At 44.2% G+C, this 23,264-nt stretch overlaps 1 protein-coding gene across 1 annotated transcript; it reads left to right on the top strand.

Annotated features, from left to right (window-relative positions):
• The first annotated feature begins 6,423 nt into the window (after positions 1-6,423).
• On the top strand, positions 6,424-22,871 carry LOC118777945 (E3 ubiquitin-protein ligase KCMF1-like). Its single transcript, XM_036529214.1, has 7 exons — positions 6,424-6,555; positions 11,881-12,048; positions 13,660-13,799; positions 14,169-14,270; positions 14,673-14,850; positions 15,867-16,149; positions 21,358-22,871. The coding sequence occupies exons 1-7, from the start codon at positions 6,540-6,542 to the stop codon at positions 21,617-21,619; spliced, it is 1,149 nt and encodes a 382-aa protein (XP_036385107.1). The 5' UTR covers positions 6,424-6,539; the 3' UTR covers positions 21,620-22,871.
• The last annotated feature ends 393 nt before the right edge of the window (positions 22,872-23,264 follow it).

Raw genomic sequence — 23,264 nt, 5'->3', positions numbered from 1 at the left:
AGATGACACAGCTCTGACAACAGGGGGCAGTGTTACATCACGCCATACACCCACCAAATTATTCCCTAAAATTACAGCTACCCCTTTCAGAGAGCGGAAGAGCTATGTCTTCAGATGTTTCTTGAAGACAGAGAGGGACTCAGCAGAAAGCTGATGTGTGTATTACATTTTGTGTAATACAACTATTGATTATAACAAAAATACTGAACATGAAGCTCTTAAAATATGTACTGCTTTTAAAAACATGATTTTTATTGCTTTTCATTTCAACATCTGTTGAACCCCCTGGCAATGTATAATGTTAATTTTGCTTTGATGTATTATTCATCTTTTCGTGGCTTGTATGACATCTGTTATTCATAATTAATAAACCCATATTAGGTAGTGGCTCTTATCATTCCCCTCTGCCCTTTCCACCTCTCTCACATGTTTATGAGCACACCTGTCCAATGTCCTGTGAAGCAAGCGATTTAGCCAGCAAGGTGTCTGTAAAATGTAGCAAGATTTATCCAGCTAGGCTCATCTCCAGTCTGGCTGTTAAGCACAAGCAAACAAAAACAGTATGACATCATATGAGTATTGTAACCAGGGGTGAAGGAACCGGGGGGGGGATGGGGGGACATGCCCCCCCCCCAATATTTTTGTGGGCTATTTTTGTCCCCCCCAAGTAGTTCCCCAATAAATTAATTTCTCTAAATGAGTAAAAACATTATTTGTAATTGTGTCACAACAACCGGCAAATTTAGAATAAAAGTTTAATTTGGAAACGGAATATCATTCTCCTTGATCACGTTTTGTGAGCGCACCACTTTTACTGACTGGATCATTATTTACATTTACATTTATTTATTTAGCAGACGCTTTTATCCAAAGCGACTTACAAAAGTGCATACAGCAAGTATAGCAACAGTACGGGGACAGTATGTGTACAGTTCCACAATGAGACAGTTCTCAGCTGAGAGCAAGGTCTGTTTGAGGACACAGTACTATTAGATTTGTACAATTACAGCCTATAGGGCAACTAATACGATTCACCTTCAAACGGTGGACTTCAACAATTATCAAAAAACATGCAAGAACAATCAACTCGAACCTAAGCAAAGCAGCTTTACATTGTTCCCAGGCCTGAGACCCCCTGAGAGCAAGCCTAAGGCAACAGTGGCAAGGAAAAACTCCATATCAGGAAGAAACCTTGAGCAGAACCTGGCACAGAGGGGGAGCCCATCTGCTTCTGGCCGGCACTGGGCAGATAGAGTGAAAGACAAGTTATACAATGTACTTTAAGACATTTAAGATTGATAGACAATAGTAATTAACGGCAGAGTGATTATAAGAATGTCAGATTGATAGACAATAGTAATTAACAGCAGAGTGATTATAAGAATGTCTCCTAGGAAGTCCAGTTCTTGGAATGCAGTTGGCTTTGATGGGCAGGGGAGCAAGGTAGCAGAACTGGAAATCGGGAAGGGACACTTGGGCTACAGCTCCGGACAGGAGCCTGGAGCAGGGATAAGAAGCACAAAAAAAAACAGTGATTAGTGGATGATAAGAATGGCAGGGATGTAGACCAGAGAGGCAGGAGAGGCGGGGCAGTGAAAAAGGTGCCAGTGTGCAACAAGGAAAAAAACCCCGGCAGGGTAACATTATGGCAGCATACCTAGGGGACGGGAGGCAAGGGACCGGCGTAGTCATGAGCGCGACCCTAAGACAGTCAACACCAGATCACGGCACAGAGTCCATGAAAGCAATGACCACTTAGTCCACCAGAGACTCTATGATCCACACCAGCACCAGGCCATGTCCCTCAGCTGAAGGATTTACTATATAGATATGTTTTCAGCCTAGACTTAAAGGTGGAGAGAGAGTCTGTTCCTCGAATCTCAGTGGGTAAGCTGTTCCACAGGAGAGGGGCTTGATAGGAAAAGGCTCTACCGCCCATAGTAGTTTTGCCCACTCTTGGAATGATGAGAAGCCTGGCATTTTGGGAACGAAGGGCTCTCTGCGGAAGATATGGGTGAAGAAGGTCCTTAAGATCGGGAGGGGCAAGCCCAAGGTCCAGTGTAAAATGAGTGAATTTGTTCCTAATTGAAGTTAGGTTAGTGAGGTATGAGCTAGCTAGCTAGTACTACCGGTGGGAGAATTATGTGACCAACTTTGTGAAGAAAACTTCACCACAGTATTCAGTTGACATTTTAAGTTTTAGAAACTGCAGATGAATAGATGTTTTAATTAAGTTAAAAACATACACACAGTATGTACTGTACTTCCATGCTTTCCTGTTGTTCAAGGCCACAGATTTTCATCAACGTTACACCTGTTTTCCCTGGCTATACAGTGAGGGAAAACCTGTCTGCTGTGTGTAGTCCATAATTGGTAGTCTTTTGCTGTGATTGGATGGCATGCACCATTCATTACATCAAAGTGTGACATTTGGTTATGTGGATTAGTGTCATACACTTTCCATCTCCACGAGGAAAATAACTCTCTTATGAGACACATCCTAATGTTGGGTGACACACCTCCATGTTGGGCAAACTCTGCCCCAGATGTGCATTTCCAGATGTCCAGATGAGCTTAGTAGTAACACAAGTGTGCAGCTCTTCTTGAAAGCACTTAAGCGGTGTTTACACATGCATACCTTCTTATTTCAAGCCATCCTGATATTGTTTTATTCTTCAATCATTTGGACTGGGATTACGTATACAGACATAAAATTCATAGCAAGTTGTCTTCCCCCAATATCAAACTCTCTCCTACTCCCTTGATTGTAACAACTGATTTTACGTTGCTCCATGACTTTGAATAAGATGATGCAAAGGTTAAACGCACAAGGAATTTTTTTTGGACTCCATAAAGAATATACGCAAGTCCCTTGCCATGGGAATGTTCAAGGGGGGGAATTATTATTAGACAAAGGTTAAGGGATGAAAGCATTCACCAGAAATGGGCCAGTACACTGAAGATCTTGAAAACACTGCTTCAAACTTATTGGATATTTCTGCACACACAGCCTGGAGATGGACTGGTACAGTATGGCTTGTAGGTGATCCTCTTCATGGCCTGGGGTGGACCCCAGAGCTTGGGGATGCTGACAGACATTCTGCAGGTAGTGCCTAGGTGTTGTCACCACCTTACCTGGTTCAACCGGGCTGCCAACACACTTAAAGTAGAAATAATTGTGAATATGGTGAATTGTGTTCTGTTTCTGGCTACCCTGTCTACACAGATGGGTCTGACGCTCAGAATTTCCTCTGAAAAAACAGTGTATGCCTTTACCATGGAGGATGAAAACTGCACTGCAAGAAGAAGACAGTGACAAAAGATTCAAACTCAAAGTCTAGCATTCAAGAGTGCAATGAACCAGAAGCTGGAGCATTGTGTGAGTCAAGGGTGGACATCGGGCTGAAGGAGCATTCACCTCCAATGTCTGAATCCTTTCTCTTAATGATTCAAGGAAACCCAAAACTTCTTATCTTCCAAAGTCAGTGCCTTACACTGGCTGCCAGACAGGCCTGGCCAGGGGCAGAAGTGTTGGGGTGCTGGACACCAGTAGTGGAGACCATCAACAGAGCCCCATCAGATTGTGCTTCAGTACTTTAGTACTTAATGACATCACATTCACTGAGAGAAAATAGAAGATATTAATTGACCTAAACAGTCCCTTTGAACTCTCTACTTCCCCCCTCCAGGAAACTGGGAAGGCTGTTGTTAGAGACAATATCATCTCTTATTCGTCTTGTGTCATGTCCAATGAACTCAAATTATGACAATATGCTCCAGGGAAGATGTAAGATAAACCAAATACACTCAGAAAAAAAATCCAAAATCGCATAGCAAAGTCAAAACAAAAACTACTTGAATTTGCTGATAACAATAGTTAATACCTCTCAAAGCTGCAGAAAATTAACACAGAGAAAAATGTTATTACAATGATCACAAAGGCAAACCAGCAATCCTGCTGAAATCAATGAAATATTTACACAATATTATCAAAAACTGTAAACACCAGATGACTTCTGTGCTCCAAAAGAAACCGTGAATTTCTTGAAAAAACACTTGTCTCCCCAACCTCTCCCCTGAATACCTTTGGACCGTTGATCCTCCTTTCTCTCTCAGTGAGCCCAGCCATGCATTGTCACACATGCTCATAGGTCTCCTGGTCTGGGTGAATTCCTACCAAAATTTTACAAAACCTTCTGGCAGCTGGAATCTCCACTATTTTGAGTTAGTAAATGAAATCTCCTCACCCTCTGCCTTTCCGTGTCATATGACTGCTGGCTTAATCCCTCTTATTATACAGAGGAAACACTGTACACAGCTATAGATCACTTTCACTCCTCAACTGCGGTATTGAAATAATATGTAAAGCACTCACTGGAAGACCTGAGTCATTTATCACCAAGCTAATCCAATCAGACAAGACCAGTTTCATCAAGGGCAGACACTCACACAATACGAGAAGACTGTTTACGATCATGCACTTGGGCGAATACAACGAGAGCACACCAGCTGTTGAATCACTGGGTGCGGAAAAGGCATTCCACATGATCAGCTGGTCTTCTCTGTTTACAGAGTACTAGAAATCTATTGCTTTGGTAAAACCTTTATATATTTTAAATGTATACATTAAATTCTATTTTATAGTCAATGCCAGTTGCATCTGTTATTACCAATGGGAAAATATTCAGACCATTCATATTGTCTTGTGGGACTAGGCAAGGCTGGCCACAGTCACCACTCTGAGTCACTCTCTTTATAGAACCACTCACTTGTGCCATCAGACAGAATAAGCAAATCTACAGTATACACACTGAGACAGACATCCACAAGATGCCAATGATATGCTGCTTTATATGCAACATCCTCACACATTGTTACAACACTCCCTCATACTCACAGATAACTTTAGCTATATTTCTGGTCATAAAATTAATTGGAGTGAGTCATAACTGCTACCATTAAACCCATTCGGAGTTTCTCTTCATGTGCACCACATCTTCAGTTTGGTATTTCTTGTATCCAGATCCTGTTTATTCTTAGTGATCTTCTCGGGCTCAGCCATTTGCCACTTCTCAAAAATGTCTCTGATCTCAAAACTTGGAAAAATCTTTGTTTCATTAATGGTTCCACATTTCTGCTGTTAGAATGTCAGTCTTCCCAAAATCAATCATCTGTTCTCCATGATTCCCTTTATCCCTAAGCAGGCCTGGTTCAAAACCGCAGACAGTGCCATCAAAAAATTCTGTTGCAAAGCCAAGACCCCTCAAATGAAACTACAGACATGGCAATAACCCAAACGTCTAGGTGGTCTCGGATCCCCCAGTTCCCTGCTCTGCTGCACCTCATTTCTTCCTCTGCTGGTTAGCCCTGGACACCAGCGATACCCCGGTCTGTGTCGCTACGGAACAGTCAGTATATCAGCGATACCCCGGTCTGTCTTGCTACGGAACAGTCAGTCTGCTCCCCCATCCCCAATGATCTGCCTTTCATAAACAAAGCCAAGTCACTACAGTGCTACCAGAGCCCATGCATCAGGGCTGCAACCAAGGCATGGTGGAAAACAGACAAAATTCTCAAGTGCAAAGTCTCCCCTTGCTCCCAATCCCCGCCTTGGCACAACCCTGACATCACCATGACTAAGAGTCCATTTATCTTCTAGTCCTGGCATGAGAAGGGTTAAACTCATCTGAAACATACACTGGAAAGCACACAGACACAGCTATTTGTGATGGAACTCTCCAATGCCCCAAACCTTAGCCACAGTATCCCTCTCTCCCTCTCCCTCTACCTCCCCGGGGAAGTGGGTGGCCTTGACCTACCACCCCACCAAAAACAACTCCTGATCTGTCTTAGTTTGGCAAAGAAATGCATCTTACGTGCTGGAAAAGCATGGGAAAAGCCTCTGTGAATCCCTGACACCAACTGATTATTGATCATCTTCATATGGAAAAATTAGAATGCCTACAAAACAGCAAATGTCTGTATTTGATAAACCGTGGAACTCAATATTTGAATTTTTAAATATGTCAACATCCTAACAAAAAATATCCTTATCCTTTTTATTATTTTTCTCCATTACCCCACCTGTGTTCCAGCCTGTCTTTCCTTCTCTGCTTAATTTTTCATTACCAGTTTTTTACATTATATTTTTTAAATTGAACTAGTACTGCTAGCAAAGTACTTCAGCTCAGAAATATCAAATGTACCCACCACCCACGTTTCTATTATTGTCTTATATTGAGCATAAGAATGGTAAGATCCAATATGACAACATAGAACGGCTGTAGAATATACACAGGCAGAGTTTAAAGACGTGCTTAGGTGTCAGGACTGCCTGTGAGGATGTCGGGATGTTACTCCCTCCCGCGGTTGGTGTTGTTCGCAAACCCGCCGGCGGAGGGCGCCAGAGAGTAGAAAGCGCTGCTTCCATCTTCATGAGGATATTGACGGAAAGCGAATCCCGGCTTCAGTAAAAGCGCATCGTCCTGCGTGCACCGTGTTAGGGAGCCCGAGGAGTGGGCTTTGGCAGCTTTTGTAGGATGTCCCGGCATGAAGGTAAGTGAAGAATAACCGATCACTGTGACAGGAAGACAAACGAAGCTGGTCTGTACCCGAGCGCTGCCTCGTTTTGTATTGAAATGCATTAGATGAGGCTCATGATGGCGGCCGCCATGAAATTTGCCACCTTGTCCCAGCCCCTCGGTGCTGGTTGTTAAAGTAATCTAACGTAGCCTGTCGTTTGCTGTATAGTTAATTATCTTGCTAAAACATCCCGGGTAAAGAAGCGCTAGATTGATGCAGTAAGCCCTGCGGGATCAGCCCCGGTTGGCATCGCTCCGGTGCTCCTCTTTAAAGCTGGGTAGCAAACTCGCTAGCCGGCAGCCAGGGACGAGGAAGCGGCCAAACTCTGATCTTTCGTAGGAGGGGAGCCTGGGATCGGGCTGTTGGTTCGGCTTTTTGTGGATTTTCTCCGCTCCAACTCATTAGGGCCACCAAGGAGGTGAATGCAGTGTCATCCAGGCGGCCGGGATGAGGACGAGGCCTGGCAGAGGCCTGCTCCCGAAGCGGACATTAGCTAGAAGCGCTAACGAGTCCTTTAGCTAACTAACCCTTAGCAATCTATTCAGCTGTCTTTACCAGGGGTTACTTAGATCGCTTAAACCGCCAGCAGCGTTACGCGTATAGCAGGAGAGGCTATGTGATTTATCTAAGCTTACTAAATTGATAATTACCGAGCAGTGTAGTTGACTCGATCTGTATCTAGTTAATTCGACTTGTCTGGCTAGCCAGCTTCAGGGTGTCAGAAGTGTGGCATAACTACCTGGCTGCTCTTTTACATAAACCATGTAAGTCATATAAGTTTAACATGTTTGAGATACCGTGGGCATAAGATAGAGAAAAGGCTGCTGCTTAACTAGCCTGGTTCATTAGGTAGCTAACTTTGGGGTGAGATTTAACTTCACAGCCGCAGATAGCGTTGCTAACCAGCCATTCAGTGCTAACGCTGTTTGTGTTCGCTAGCCTGCTAGGTAACCACAAACCAGATATCTACCTCTGTACCATAAGTAGCAAGTTAATAGTTGATCAGCTTGTATAGAGTTAGCTAGTTGGTAACGTTATTTGGGCAACAGGCTAGCTGGGGCACTAGTTGGACCTGCGAATGTAGCTAGCAGGCTAACTGTATGCCAGTTCCTTGGTATCTACTTGACAGCATACAACCAAGTAGTTTGGTCACCTGCCAGACTGAGTATTACAAAATAATATAATGCTTAACATGGTATTAGCTCATTTTTAGCTAGCTATTAATTTACTGGTAACTAGGAATTTTGTTATTATTTCAGTCTACTGTTTAGCTAGATTCTTGTGAAATCGTTAGAATTTGAGTTTTTGTGTTAGTATGGTGCATTGTGCCAGAAATTGTTCAAATGTAAGGGGTTTTAGAGTGCTGGACCTGAGGGTAGTGGGTTAGTGTGGAGTAGTGGTTAGAGTACTGGATGTTAGGGTAGTGGGTTAGTGTGGAGTAGTGGTTAGAGCGCTGGACCTGAGGGTGGTGGGTTAGTGTGGAGTAGTGGTTAGAGCGCTGGACCTGAGGGTGGTGGGGGTTAGTGTGGAGTAGTGGTTAGAGCACTGGACCTGAGGGTAGTGGGTTAGTGTGGAGTAGAGGTTAGAGTGCTGGACCTGAGGGTAGTGGGTTAGTGTGGAGTAGTGGTTAGAGCGCTGGACCTGAGGGTAGTGGGTTAGTGTGGAGTAGTGGTTAGAGCGCTGGACCTGAGGGTGGTGGGGGTTAGTGTGGAGTAGTGGTTAGAGCACTGGACCTGAGGGTAGTGGGTTAGTGTGGAGTAGTGGTAAGAGTGCTGGACTGTACAACTTAAGGCTGTGCATTACAGTGACAGGATGCTGGTCACTGTTGATAAGAACTTGAGCTGTGACAACACAGTTTCAATTTTTAATTATTTATGTAGCCCTTTTTACAACACAAGTTGTCACAAAGCAGCTTTACAGGCCCAGTTCCCAGGCCTGAGACCCCGTGAGAGCAAATGTAAGGCAACAGTGGCAAGGAAAAACTCCATAATTAACAGGAAGAAACCTTGTGCAGAACCCAGCTCAGAGGGGGAGCCCATCTGCTTGTGGCCGGCACTGGGCAGATAGAGTTAGAGAGAAAACAAAGTTGAACAATGTACTTTACAGCTTGGACACTGGACTTTTGCAGCTGGAGTACATGGCCATCAGTTTACTGATCACTGAGTTGGTAGAGAGGAATGAGAGGAGGTGTGTATACTCACATTGTGAGATTTAAGTCACAGCATTGAGGAGAAAGGCCTGGTTTTTACCCAGTTTGTCTCACATGGTACAGATATATTCCTCTGATATGTAGACCCTAAGATGTCAATTTTTTGAGGTAGCAGATCCAGAATGCTGCAGTTAGTAATGTATTACATTCACCTGCATTCCTAGGGCCACATTTCTGTACCCAAGGTGCCAGAAAAGAGGAAACTCTGTCAGTGAACAAAATGAAATAAAAAAGGAACTTTTCTCTGTCTGTGTTAAATAGTGTGTGTAAAATACTATGTTAGTACGTGTTTAAATTACGTATAGACTGCCTGCTCTGCTGTGAGAGCACCACACCATAATGCTACTCTGCTGGGCACTGCTGCTGTGCCCTGGGGTAAGGTATTTAACCCACAGCTGCCTCAGTAAATAATCAGCTGTATGAACGGATAGCATGTAAAAATTGTAAACTGTATAAGTTGCTCTGGATAAGGGTGTCCACTAAATGACAGTAATAAAATGTAATTATACATCGTTACTAAGTAGGCTGTACCTCACTAAATTATCTTTGAATGATTCCACCTCCTTTTTTGGTTATGGGGAGGGAAAAAGTAGAGAATTTGACCTTTTAACAGTCGGTTATGAGTATGAAGCTACACTTTCACTCTATGGCAATATGTTGTAATAGTGTTCTGTAAAGCTGATGCACAGTAAAGGTGAGTTAGTCCAAACACAGCTAATGTGAGTGATTAGTGTTTCTGCCCAAGTGAATTAGGAAACAGTGAGTCCATGCTCTGCATTTATAAAACCCATCTGGGATTAGTGTAAGAATAATTTGGATTGGGGCTGTAAGGAGTAGATCTAACCAAAAAGGAGTAGTAGGCTAGATAAATCCAAAACATGTAAAAAGGCTTCACCTATGTTTGAAAACCATGTGAGGAGCTGATATTGTAGTGCTCAGCAGTTCAATTCAGTTCAATTCAGTTTTATTTATATAGCGCTTTTTACAACATGAGTTGTCACAAAGCAGCTTTACATCGGTATTCCAGGCCTGATACCCCCTCAGAGCGAGCCAAAGGCGACAGTGGAAAGGTCAAACTAAATGAAAGGCTGTGAGGTCTTCCTTTCAATTGTTATGAATATTTTGTATGCTTTTGCATCACCTTAGATTTCTTTTTACATTATGTCTGCAATATGGCCGTTTTATGTTTTGTTGCTTTTGTAAATTTTCCTTGTACCCTTTACTTGTTCCCATTGTTGACACATTAGTCAACTTCGTATTTTCATCTGCTCTGACATTATTTTGAAGGACCAGTGTTTTAATGGATTGGCTTTTTGAGAGAACATTTGAATCCTAATCGGCATATAGCCCTGCTCTGTGCTGTGCACTCCATATGTTCTCTGAAGGTATGGGTTTGAGACACACAAAGTTGTGTGAGAGCAGTTTTATGCTTAGTCGTAATCCATGATGATACTTTTAATTTTTCTGCATTTTTATGGACTAATAATTGAGCCCAGAAAAGTTTCTGAAAAATGGGCATGAAGATAACCTTACCTTGCCAATAGGATTCACATGCTTCAGGAAAATGTCAGATAGGGGCAATGTGCATATTTTATTTTTATTTTCATGTTCCACATTACAACAAAGGTGGTAGTGAAAGGACTGCTTTCCACGTATTGTGTAATTTTATTCATACTTGTGACTAAATTTAGTTATGTAACGTTTTCAGTTTAGCCCATGACAAAGTGCAGTTTGCTATATCTTTCAGGTGTGTAGCAGTAGTGGAATACATGTTGTAATGTGTTTGCTATCGGCTGTCAAAATCCACTTTTTTGTTTTGAAGATTTGTCTTCGTTTTAGGTTTTGTCTGCATGTTTTTTCAAAGATATGGTTCATTAACTGAAACAAGGTTCTACCTGAGTATTTTTGCACTACTTTGTTTTTTTAATATTCATTCTGATACACTTGTAATGTAAATAGTTGGGCATTTTTCAGAGGTGAGTCTTTTTATAGTTGTAGCTTATAAGGAGAAATGTTTTTTTTTTTCTTTTTTTTTTTCCTCCATGACCACAGTTGTGAGGGTTGGGGTGTTTTTAGAGGCAGTCAGACTGGTGTTAAATCCTTTTCAGTCTGAGGGGCTGACAGTAATTTAGAATATGAAACACACTGGTTGATGAAGGATGAAAGAATGCAGTTATACATTTCTGCTCCACACATTTGAATGAATCAGGGTTATAAACAGCATCCACGCTGCATTCTGATTTGTGACGAAAATATGGGGATTGATTCAAGTGAATTTGTAAACACAAAGGTCAACAGGTCATGTATTGATGTACAGAAAGTGAACTGCAATTTATCTGGGCAAGTGATTCCCATAAATAGTATGTGCATTGCTAGTTTTGAAAACGAGTTCCCCTCCTATTCAGTTAAAATGACAAATGTGTAGGTTCTTGTGTGGTTGAGTTGGCAAGGCGATCTCCCTGTGTGTAGGCTGAGTCCAACAGCCCTGGTCTGAGAATAGCTGTCATCTGCTCACAGTGACTGGCAGGCTACGGCAGCAGTTGCTCTGTTGGTGCAGTAGCACCAATTCCAATGGGTGAGCGCTTTACTGTGGTGCGCTGTCACCTAATACAGGTGTCTTTTAGGATTGCAGTAGTTTCACTGCTCCTGTGGGGGTGCACAGACTCTGGTGACACTGTCTTTGTACATCAGCAGCAGGGAAAAAGCTGTACGAAATGACAAATGCCCAGTATGTATTTTCTTCTAACCAAAAATGTACTTTTGTGGTCATTTAGTAGTTGATGAAGGTAAAAATCCTATAATTATTTTTGCAATTTTCTGTGTAACATTGATTCTACACAAGCTTATATCAAGTGGAGAGGCGGTTTGTGTCGGCCGGGGAGAGGCGGTTTGCGTCGGCCGGGGAGAGGCGGTTTGCGTCGGCCGGGGAGAAGCGGTTTGCGTCGGCCGGGGAGAGGGGTGGGTCTGTGGCCAGGGGCTACTGTCTTGTGGCTCTTCAGCAGGAGCTGCAGGTTGTTTCCAACTGTGATCATGTCTTTGCATAGAAGAAACATGGACATGTTTGTTCAACCCCCCTGTTTGTCTTGCAGGTGTCAGCTGTGATGCGTGTTTAAAAGGAAACTTCAGAGGGCGCAGATACAAGTGTTTAATTTGCTACGATTACGACCTCTGCGCAACGTGCTACGAGAGCGGAGCCACTACCACCAGGCATACAACAGAGCATCCCATGCAGTGTATATTAACTAGGGTAGATTTCGGTAAGTACCCATGCGGTGTATTCTTCTTCTTTTATTTACGTTATTGGCATTTAGCAGACACTCTTACACGAAGCGACTTGCAGCGGTTACAGTTTTTTTTTTTTTTTTTTTTTTAAAAAACGATGTTATCCATTTATACAGCTGGATATTTACCGAGGCAGTTGTGGGATAAAGTACCTCAGGCAAGGGTACAGCAGCAGTGCCCCGGCTGGGAATCGTTATGAGTCCTGCTCCTTATCCGCTATGCTACACTACCGCATGGATTGTTTTACGCTTTACTTGTGTCTGCTCTCCCCGATCATATGTGTAGAAAGGACATCCTCACACACTATTTAAAAATATTGTCTTTGTTTTATAACTAAGATGGATTTTAGGATGTGGAGTGCTGCAGTCCATACTCCATCCAAGTAGGTAGCGATGTCTGCTGTTCAACATTGCACATCCTACACTGCACTGATGTCCTTTTTGCACATTTTATGTATATATCCTTTATTTATTTTTCTTACACTCTCAGACCTATTTATATATTTTCTTTCTTAAATTCTTAAATATTTTCTTATCTAATTGTACTTCTTACTCTTAAAGGCATTCATAAGTGGAAGGCAAAGGAAGAATTTCATTGTACAGGGAACTTGTTTCTTTACTGTGCATATGACAATAAGCTTTGAACTTTGAACTGAACTGAGCTTAAAATTGGTCAAAACCTCCACAGCCAAGAATGCAGTGGGACTGTTCACAACGCAGAAAGGTGTTGCAGTGCAGTCCAACTTAAAAACACAGGAAAAATTGCCTTAGCTAGACACCCCCTGACATAAAATAGCTAGCATCAATAATGTTTGATTTGCTTGCTAATGTAAGCTTGTTTGCTGATCGCTCATTGGCTAGCTATCACATATGGATAGCTAAAAGACCTGTTGACTAAAGTAAGAGCAGGGAACAGTGTTGACTAGGTAACAGTATAATTTCGTTGAGTTTGCTATGCAGAAATGTCATGCACCTGTTCACAGGGTGTTCATAGGGGTGTTCATCTACTTGTATCTGATTTTAGAAATACCTACCTGGACCTGCAAAGCTGAGTCACTAATTCCAGTTGGGGTTAGATGTTAGGGTTAGGCCTCTTTTTGTAGATTATGACAGTGTGCATTGGTGATCTGCTGTGGACTGAGCTGTGTAGGCAGGCTTGTTGTAATGATCAGCAGTGCCTTCACATCTTACAGCAGGCCTGATTTTTGCTATGACTGAATTTCTGTAAAAGAGAAATGCTACAGTTACATGTAAACTGTAATTTCCCTGTCTGGGGTTTTCCCTGGATATGTGTGTAGATCTGAGAGGAATGCAGTGGCTGAGTCAGACCTGCTTCCTGTGGTAGGGAAACCAGATGCACAGCCGTCCAGCATGTAAGTGCTAGTGCTGGGGATCCAACAGGCATAATGATCCTAAAGGCAGGGGACATGTTCCTCTCACTCCACTCACTGCTGAAAAGTGAATTTGTGAAATGCTGTTGAAGGGCTTTGTCCTGTGTCTTGTGTAACACTGGGGAATGGCCATGATGCAGCTGTCTCTTAAGAGGGAGTTGGGTGATGATGTAATATTGTCTTATTTTGCTTGCAGACTTGTATTATGGCGGGGAAGCCTTCTCAGTAGAGCAGCCACAGTCTTTTACTTGTCCTTATTGTGGGAAAATGGGTTATACAGAGACGTCTCTACAGGAACACGTCACTTCAGAACACGCAGAGACCTCCACAGAGGTGGTGAGTACCTTAGACTGGCACATGTCAGGCCTCAAAGCCAGCTAAAGGCCCCGTTACACTGTGTGCCCTCTACAGACCATGTTTTTTGAAAATTCTATATAGATTATGCTTTATAGTTATATTGATGGATATACTGGTATAATTCAATACAGTTTGAATAACAGTGGGTCTTTTCTGGGCATAAAAACTGAAATGTGCACAAAAGACCTTAGCAGTTTACTGGGTCTCTACCTTTTGAACAGGCATCACCTCTAAAGCCAGTTTTCATTAAACGGTATGACAGGCAGACTGTAGGGTTAGGGCTGGATGCTGGATGCACTCGATCCTGCCCTGCATAGTACAGGTGTCTCTCTTCTCTGTGTTTCCCAGATCTGTCCAATATGTGCAGCGTTACCTGGAGGGGATCCCAATCATGTGACAGACGATTTTGCAGCTCACCTCACACTTGAACACAGAGCACCTAGAGATTTAATATCCTTTACCCTGACTGCTCATTACTGTCCTGGGCGCTGGCAGTTTTGATGAGGTATACATTCATGAGTAAAAAATCATCTGGGTAAGGTTGTCTGTGTTCGAAGGACTGGTACAATTGTGGACACCTTGACTAAGCCCCTTGTGTCTGTCTGTTGCCCCTGCCCCACCCCCAGTGTGTTTATTGCAGCAGGGAAGCCAAAATAGCTGGAGTCTGTGCAGCTGGGAGTGGGCATGGTTAGGAAGGACAGGGCCCTCATACGAGCACATTACTAAAAAATGTTCTACCCAAACTTCGCTGTTTGCCTCTGTCTTGCTTACATGCAACCTTGACAGTGAGTGAAGTTCCACATTGCCAGCCCTAGGGGGCGCCTCTGTGCTCTTCCTTAACGCATCCCTCAGGATGAGTCCAGCGGGGTCCGGCATGTGCGCAGGATGTTCCACCCCGGTCGGGGCCTGGGGGGGCCCCGTGCTCGCCGCTCCAACATGCACTTTACTAGCAGCTCCACTGGGGGGCTCTCCTCCTCACAGAGCTCCTCTTACTCTCCAAGCAATAGGGAAGCCATGGATCCCATAGCAGGTGAGTGTGTCCATACACCCTGTCCTGTCCTCACCTGTCTGTGCGTACCTGCCTGTGCTGACCTGTGCTGTGCGTACCTGCCTGTCCTCACCTGTGTGTGCTGAGTTGTGCTGTGCGTACCTGCCTGTCCTCACCTGTGTGTGCTGAGTTGTGCTGTGCGTACCTGCCTGTCCTCACCTGCCTGTGCGTACCTGTCTGTCCTCACCTGTGTGTGCTGTCCTGTGCTGTGCGTACCTGTCTGTCCTCACCTGTCTGTGCTGACCTGTGCTGTGCGTACCTGCCTGTGCGTACCTGCCTGTGCGTACCTGCCTGTGCGTACCTGCCTGTCCTCACCTGCCTGTCCTCACCTGCCTGTGCGTACCTGTCTGTCCTCACCTGTGTGTGCTGACCTGTGCTGTGCGTACCTGCCTGTCCTCACCTGTGTGTGCTGACCTGTGCTGTGCGTACCTGTCTGTGCTCACCTGCCTGTCCTCACCTGCCTGTGCGTACCTGCCTGTGCGTACCTGCTTGTCCTCACCTGCCTGTCCTCACCTGTCTGTGCGTACCTGCCTGTGCGTACCTGCTGGCCCTCACCTGTCTGTGCTGACCTGTGCTGTGCGTACCTGCCTGTCCTCACCTGTCTGTCCTGACCTGTGCTGTGCGTACCTGCCTGTGCGTACCTGCCTGTGCGTACCTGCCTGTGCGTACCTGCCTGTCCTCACCTGTCTGTGCTGACCTGTGCTGTGCGTACCTGCCTGTCCTCACCTGTGTGTGCTGACCTGTGCTGTGCGTACCTGCCTGTCCTCACCTGCCTGTGCGTACCTGCCTGTGCGTACCTGTCTGTCCTCACCTGTCTGTGCTGACCTGTGCTGTGCTGACCTGTGCTGTGCGTACCTGCCTGTGCGTACCTGCCTGTGCTGACCTGACCTGTGCTGTGCGTACCTGTCTTGTGCGTACCTGTCTAGTGCTGACCTGCCTGTGCTGACCTGTGCTGTGCGTACCTGCCTGTGCGTACCTGCCTGTCTCTCTCTCTGCAGAGCTGTTGTCGCAGCTGTCCGGCGTGCGGCGCTCTGCGGGGGGGCAGCTGAACTCCTCCGGCCCGTCTGCGTCGCAGCTGCAGCAGTTACAGATGCAGCTGCAGCTGGAGCGTCAGCAGGCGCAGGCTGCACGGCAGCAGCTGGAGACAGCACGCAACGCCACACGCCGCAGTAACCCTGGCAACGTCACCACCACCATCACACAGACCAGCAGCAACACAAACCCCGCCCCCGCTGACAGCAACCCGCCCGCCTCCCACAGCTCCCAGTTCCTGCTGGCACGGTAAGCGTCCCTGAGGGAGGATCCTGTAGATCAACCATTACTAAACAGCAAATACTGTCGCTTAACTATTGACAAGGATGTAAATAACCATCGCAGCCTGTTAGCCAACTTATTCTGTTAAAGATGAGTTCTGGGAATATGAATATGTGGTCAGTTTTGCCTTGGGGTGCAATCTGCACTATGTGAGAAATGGCAAATTCAATGCTGTTATGTGAGGGCTTCTTTATGAAATTACATGTTTCCCTTACAGAGTTCAGCTTCTCAGGAAGGTTTTTTGTGCTGGGTCTCTGTCAGATGTTGATTTGAATCAGTTTTCTTTAGTATTTTGATAAGGTGGTTATGTAGTCTTTACCTGGTAGCATTATCAGGCAGCTGGTGTTGAGTGTGCAGTCGTCTTCTTGCAGAAAATGAACTCCATCCTTGTAGCATTCCCTGATTGGGAAGTTCTGAGGTTTTTTTACTGACATTTTTTATGGTCATATTGCAAGAGTAGTTAGCACTGCATTAAAAATGAGTATGTGTATCATTGTCCTCTTGTGCACTAATGTTGTCCTCTTGTTTTGCCAGTGTTGCTAGGTTAGCGCAAGTCAGGTTAACACATGTTAACGTGTGGTAGAGCTTAAATGGTGTTGTGCTCACATTCACTGGTCTGAGAGTGTTGTTAGCCTGGTCTGACACTATTGCTCATTCAACTTGTTTGGATGCACTTCTGTTCTATTGTGCTGGAAGTCTCTCTGGATAAGGGCGTCTGCTAAATGCATGTATTGTAGTGTCCTTGTGTCTGTGCTGATGTCACCCTTGAGTTAGCAGTGTGGTGCGTTTTGCCTCTGCAGCGAGGTCCTCTCTCTCGCAGCGAGGTCCCCCCTCTCGCAATAAGGTCCCCCCTCTCGCAATAAGGTCCCCCCTCTCGCAGTAAGGTCCCCTCTCTCGCAGTGAGGTCCCCTCTCTCGCAGTGAGGTCCCCCCACTCGCAATAAGGTCCCCCCTCTCGCAGTAAGGTCCCCTCTCTCGCAGTGAGGTCCCCTCTCTCGTAGTGAAGTCCTCTCTCTCGCAGTGAGGTCCCCTCTCTCGCAGTGAGGTCCTCTCTCTCGCAGTGAGGACCTCTCTCTCGCAGTAAGGTCCTCTCTCTCGTAGTGAAGTCCTCTCTCTCGCAGTGAGGTCCTCTCTCTCGCAGTGAGGACCTCTCTCTCGCAGTAAGGTCCTCTCTCTCGCAGTGAGGTCCTCTCTCTCGCAGTGAGGTCCTCTCTCTCGTAGTGAAGTCCTCTCTCTCGCAGTGAGGTCCTCTCTCTCGCAGTGAGGTCCTCTCTCTCGTAGTGAAGTCCTCTCTCTCGCAGTGAGGTCCTCTCTCTCGCAGTGAGGTCCTCTCTCTCGCAGTGAGGTCCTCTCTCTCGTAGTGAAGTCCTCTCTCTCGCAGTAAGGTCCTCTCTCTCGCAGTGAGGTCTTCTCTCTCGCAGTGAGGTCCTCTCTCTCGTAGTGAAGTCCTCTCTCTCGCAGTGAGGTCCTCTCTCTCGCAGTGAGGTCCTCTCTCTCGCAGTGAGGTCCTCTCTCTCGTAGTGAAGTCCTCTCTCTCGCAGTAAGGTAGTGCTAAGTGGCTCTTTGAGCACAGGTCATTAGGGTCTGCAGGGGGAAAATGCCAGTTTAAAATGAGACACTGAGTGTGTAGGTAAAACAGTGTATCTGTTGATTGGACATCTGATAATTCATATGTGCAATGTTTGATACTTCCTGGCCTACAATAAAGAACAACTTAACGAGGACATGAAACGGTGAAATCATATTTATAATTTCTTTTTTATACACACACATGTCTGTGTGTGTGTGTGTATGATTCATTAGTGTATTTAGAGGTACCTTTCTGAAAATTAAGTTAATAAATACAGCACAACAACACATAATAATTTTACACAATATTTAACATTTATACATGTATTAGTAGCACTTAAATTGGTCAGTTTCATGTTGATTGCAAGAACTGTAGCCCCAACTGTATTTCAAGGATGTTAACGAAATGAAGTTTCATTCCAAAGTGTGATAGATTAATATGCATTACTTTTGATAACTTCACATTTATTAAGATCCAAATAATATAAGTGTGATGTTACATTTTTTTAATAGGATGATATGATAACAATTCTGTCATTTAATTTGGTTATTTCAAATCTGCCAGTTTGTATTTTCTGACAGGATGCCATGTATCTGCTTTGCATACTCTGCCTTTGATTGGGAGCTAGTTGAGGGTGATGCTGGCCTCTGCTCATTTGTCAGAATGACAGACATGACTGACCACAGCCTTTTGTAGTGTTTTTCCTTCCCCAGGTCATCTGATCTTGTCCTTTCTTGTCTGTGATTCTCTTTGAGAGCTTTAGGTTTTTACCCACGGACACAGATTCAGTTTGTTCTAATAATTTGTCAAAACCTCAGATTTTAGCTTGATCACAATGACAATGAAAAGTTTCTGAGTTAGCTAGCTACAGTGCAGAGAAAAGACAAAATAATAGCCATCCTGACAGCTCACCTCAGGGAGAGTAGCTGCTACCTTAGTGGCAGCTAATGGGGATCCATATAAAGAATAAAGGATAATAAAGAATAAAGCTCACAGCTCTGACTGACTGACAGCAGCTTGTCAGCCCACTAAAACGAGAAACAAACAGCATACATTGAAATCATCATATTTAGGGCTGTATCGGATGCCATTTTTAGCCATTCGAATTTTAGCCAACCTTTTTCAAATGAAGCTTTGCATGTCTGTGACGTGACGTCATCGTTTTGGCCTGTTGTTTCGGCATTTCGTAAGTGACCAAATAAATGTAACAAACAGTTCTGTCTACAAAAGTTCAACCAGCATTTGCTTTAGTGTACGGAATTATTCCTGTGCGATTTCATGACACACAATTCATTCTGTAAACTGCTGACTCACGGAATGTATTGGACCAAAGCCCTTTCATGCACATCATACTGTACCTTCAGTAACATAGCCTATGAACATAATTAATTTTGTACTTAAGCAAAATATTGATTTCTACGAAAGTTCAAGCAGCCTTTACTTTTGTGGACCGAACGTCTTCTGTAACTGCGGAGTCACGGAATATATTGTGCTAAATCCCTTTCGTGCACATCATACTTTCAGTAATATAGCAAAACAGTTAAGTGGACAAAATGGACATTCAATGGCATGGAATGATGATAGTATAGCACATTCTGCATTTTGTGCCACAAAAGCATAAATGCTGGCCTAGGACATCTATTACGTGGACAGAATTACTTTTGTCTACAAAATGAAAAGCACAACGGCCAATTCAGTGCACGACAGGAATCATCCGTTTTGTTTTCTGTTCACGAAAGTATGTGCTCTCCAATATTTCGTGGACACAATACTAATGTGTTTTTTTCGTGGACAAAACGCGTTACGGTGTTACCTGGTTTTGTAATGAATTTATGCGTTTCATAGCACAGAAGTCATTCTGTCTATGAAAAAAGTTCTGTTGCGCTTGGCACCCCACAGTTTATTGGCAAAATTGTTTATGTTAAATGATAATAAAAAGTAGGCTGCTTTAACATCTAAATTTCTTGTATTACAGTAGCAATAACCTTAAAACGGCACCTGAGCACCCATCCTGATAATCGAATGCTTACATTCACAATTGAATGTCAATTCAATGAACGAAGCTTCGAATTTTTCAGAACAGCCCTAATCATATTAGTTTATTTCCCCTTTAGACTTGGTCAAAAATGAAAATGGAATTTCTCTGTAGACAAAGGAAAGGGGTTAGCAGTGAAATGTTTTACCTGTACAGCTAGCTTCTGTCCGACAGGTTGCATTTGGTTCCACTTGAAGTTCCATGTCAGCCCATCAATGGGTATAGCACGTTTTGAATGAGTGAAAAAATTGTGTTGGATAGCACATCTAAAACATATTTACATATTTTACACACATAGTAAGCTTCCTGTAAGTATCCATTTCTGATGGAAAAATGCAAATATGAAAAATTGCCACTCATCATGTGTTGGAATAAAACCCTTAACCCAGTTATTCCACTAACATTTGCTAATTCAGCTCATCTCAGGCTCAGAACCTTTAGGTTCTACAATGTTGAGGAAGCAGTAGCTGGTTTTTTAGCTGGCTGACTTACCAGTTGGAACTGGCTAGTTATCTAGATAGCGACTATGGTTAACAGAAATACAGTTGGAGAGCAGTTAGAGAGAGGTTTTACTAGTCACTTTCCTGACATGGTATTTTTCTAGATGATGCAGTTAGTGGAAATGTGTCTAAGTTAGCTATTGATGTAAGTCATCTCATAGATACAGTACAATATTGATAGTAAGCAGGAAAGCGGACCATTCAAAACAAGATTGCTGTGCCCCAGTAGTGAAAGGGTGAACTATGTCTGTTTTTTTCTACACTATGACTTTGCTGTTTCTGGTGTTGGATGATCTTTAAGCAGTAGACTATGCAGGTTAAATACATTCATTACTTAGGGCTCAGTGCCGTGTAGCGGTAAAGAGCAGGGCTATATATGAAACATTATGTAATATTCCCTTTGTACCATAGAGCCTACTTTTGGAATTATCTTCCGCAGTTTTTATGGGAATGATTCTGTGCAGTCCTGGGCAAAGAACATTGATTCTTTCTTACCTACTGTACTTATCGCTTTTGTCCACATACTCACCATGCACATCTTTCTCTCTCCTCTCTCTCTCTTCCCTCTCTCTCTTTCTCTCTCCCTCTGTCTCTATCTCTCTCTCCCTCTCTTCCCCTCTCTCTCTCTTCCCCTCTCTTCCCCTCTCTCCCTCTCTTGCCTCTCTCTCTCGCCCTCCCTCTCTCTCTCTTCTCCTCTCTTTCCTCTCTCTCTCTCTCCTCCTCTCCCTCCCTCTCTCCCTCTTTCCTGTCTCTCTCTCTCTCCCTCCTCTCCCTCTCTCTCTCTATCTCTCTCTCTCTCCCTCCCTCTCTCTCTCTCTCTTCCCCTCTCTTCCCCTCTCTCCCTCTCTTTCCCTCTCTCTCTCCTCCTCTCTGCCCTGTCTCTCTCTCTCTCTCTCTCCCTCTCTCCCTCTCTTCCCTCTCTCTCTCGCCCTCCCTCTCTCTCTCTCTCTTCTCTCTTCCCCTCTCCCTCTCTCTCTCCTTCTCGCTCTCTCTCTCTCTCTCTCCTCTCTCTCTTCCCCTCTCTCCCTCTTTCCCGCTCTTTTCCTCCCTCCCTCTTTCCGTCCTGGGCAGGTTGAACGAGCCGAAGATGTCAGAGGCGGAGCGGCAGGCATTGGAGGGTGAGCGAGCCGACCGCAGCCTGTTTGTGCAGGAGCTGCTGCTATCCACACTGATGCGAGAGGAGAGCAGCTCCTCTGACGAGGACGAGCGCCGAGACTTCGCCGACTTCGGGGCCATGGGATGTGTAGATATCATGCCTTTAGATGTTGCTCTAGAGAACCTAAACCTAAAAGAGAGTAATAGAGGGAAGGAGCCCCCCTCCCCTCCTCTTTGATGACATCACACCTCGCAGACAATGTCCTCTGTGCTGTAACTGCCAATAAGAGTGGACAACAGCTATGTTTGGGTTTGTTTTTTGGTGATTGTAATTTCAGGTCTGTCACCCTTAATACATTGTGTACATTCATAAGAGACAGAGTGAGAGAGTGATACAAATATATATATAAATATATATAAATATATAAAAATTGATAATCAATTCCACGTAATTCATTTTTACTTAAGCAGGTAAACGTAGGCAGCAGTGGCAGAAGCTGCTCCGCTTCCTGCAGAGGATAAATACTCCACATTCAAAACACAAGAGGAAACAACCCTTCTCTAATGAAGCTGCTGTGTGTATTTATGAATATTAATGAATAAAAAGTGCTTGGATGGTTTACCATAACTACTGCATGAGGTTATTCAGTGTGCATGAGTTTTAATGACTTTGTCATTAAAACAGAAAAACAAAGCTTTAACCATTATGAATTTTGAATCAGAAAGAGTGTAGGCCTTTGGAACTTGCAGTAGCTTTAAAAAGGGCTGCATCTCATGGCCCCGGTGTTTTCTTCCCACATGCGACTTCACTGTCTGACCACCTCCTGCCTGCATCATTGGTGTGTGGGGGTCATGTGATCTTCAGCACCGCCCCAGAGGCAGAGGACTCAACACTGAGCCCGAGTCTCTTTCAGAGGAAAACCTGTCACTGACACAGAGGTTAAAATTCTGCTCTCAGTGTAAACATATCGGTGTAACCAGCAGATGTAGTTTCTCATGCTTTAGACCACACCACTCTCCATCTCCTGTCCTCTCTCTAATATCAGGCCACACCCCTCTCATTTTCTACATGGTTGTGGAGGCGGAGCCTGGGCCCCATTGCAATGCGTTGATTGTTAAAAGGCATGATCTAGTTTACTCTGCAAAATAATGCACCTTCTATTTATTGTTTTGTTTCTATATTTTTAAGCTTTGTGATGGAATCATGCCTCCAAGCCTATATTCTTATGCTCAATGTAAAATACAATGAGATGTACAATGAATTTGTGCGTTAACTTTCATACTGGTTCCAGGAAGAGGTGGACTTTCTAATGTAAATTTAGAATAAAACAATAAAAAACTGCACATCCTTTGATGCACAGCCCCTCCCTCTCCCCCGCCTCTAGCTGTGCGTCTGCTGTTTCCCTGTGTCTGAATGCAACAGGTGGGTCCCAGCATGTGAATTACACAGGTGTGTCTGTGTGTCTGTCTGGTACAGACACGTCCATGTGTCCCCCATTAAAAGTCATGGTATTCTGTTTGCATTTATAACATTGAGTGAAAAAGTACTTCCCAGTATTGCTGTCCTACAATAAAATTTTAGAAGGAAAAAATGGCATGGGTACAAATAATCCTACAATGAAATATGTGATCACAGTAAATTGATGAGAGTGATGAAGTGAAACATGGATTTTACAGTACATTTCAGCCTCTACGTTACAGTACAACAACCATTGTGTAACAGTTTGGTCAGGACATGACCTAAGACTCAAAGGTCATGGCCTTCTGTCCAGCATGTATTTACAGAGCAAATAAGCGGAACTTCTGCAGAACGTTTGTGATATAAAGCAGGATCTCGGTGACAACACACCCTTAAAACACCAGAATCATATAGAAAGACTGCT

Source organism: Megalops cyprinoides, chromosome 5 (genome assembly GCF_013368585.1).
Source record: "Megalops cyprinoides isolate fMegCyp1 chromosome 5, fMegCyp1.pri, whole genome shotgun sequence".
Lineage (NCBI taxonomy): Eukaryota > Metazoa > Chordata > Actinopteri > Elopiformes > Megalopidae > Megalops > Megalops cyprinoides.
Note: the sequence above shows the minus strand (reverse complement) of the source record. Positions and strands in the feature narration are given on the sequence as shown.

Bases quoted from the DNA above. Each gene is read 5' to 3' on its own strand.
- LOC118777945 (XM_036529214.1), top strand. The intron at 13,800-14,168 runs GTGAGTACCTTA...TGTGTTTCCCAG, and splicing joins CAGAGACCTCCACAGAGGTG to ATCTGTCCAATATGTGCAGC. The intron at 16,150-21,357 runs GTAAGCGTCCCT...CGTCCTGGGCAG, and splicing joins TCCCAGTTCCTGCTGGCACG to GTTGAACGAGCCGAAGATGT.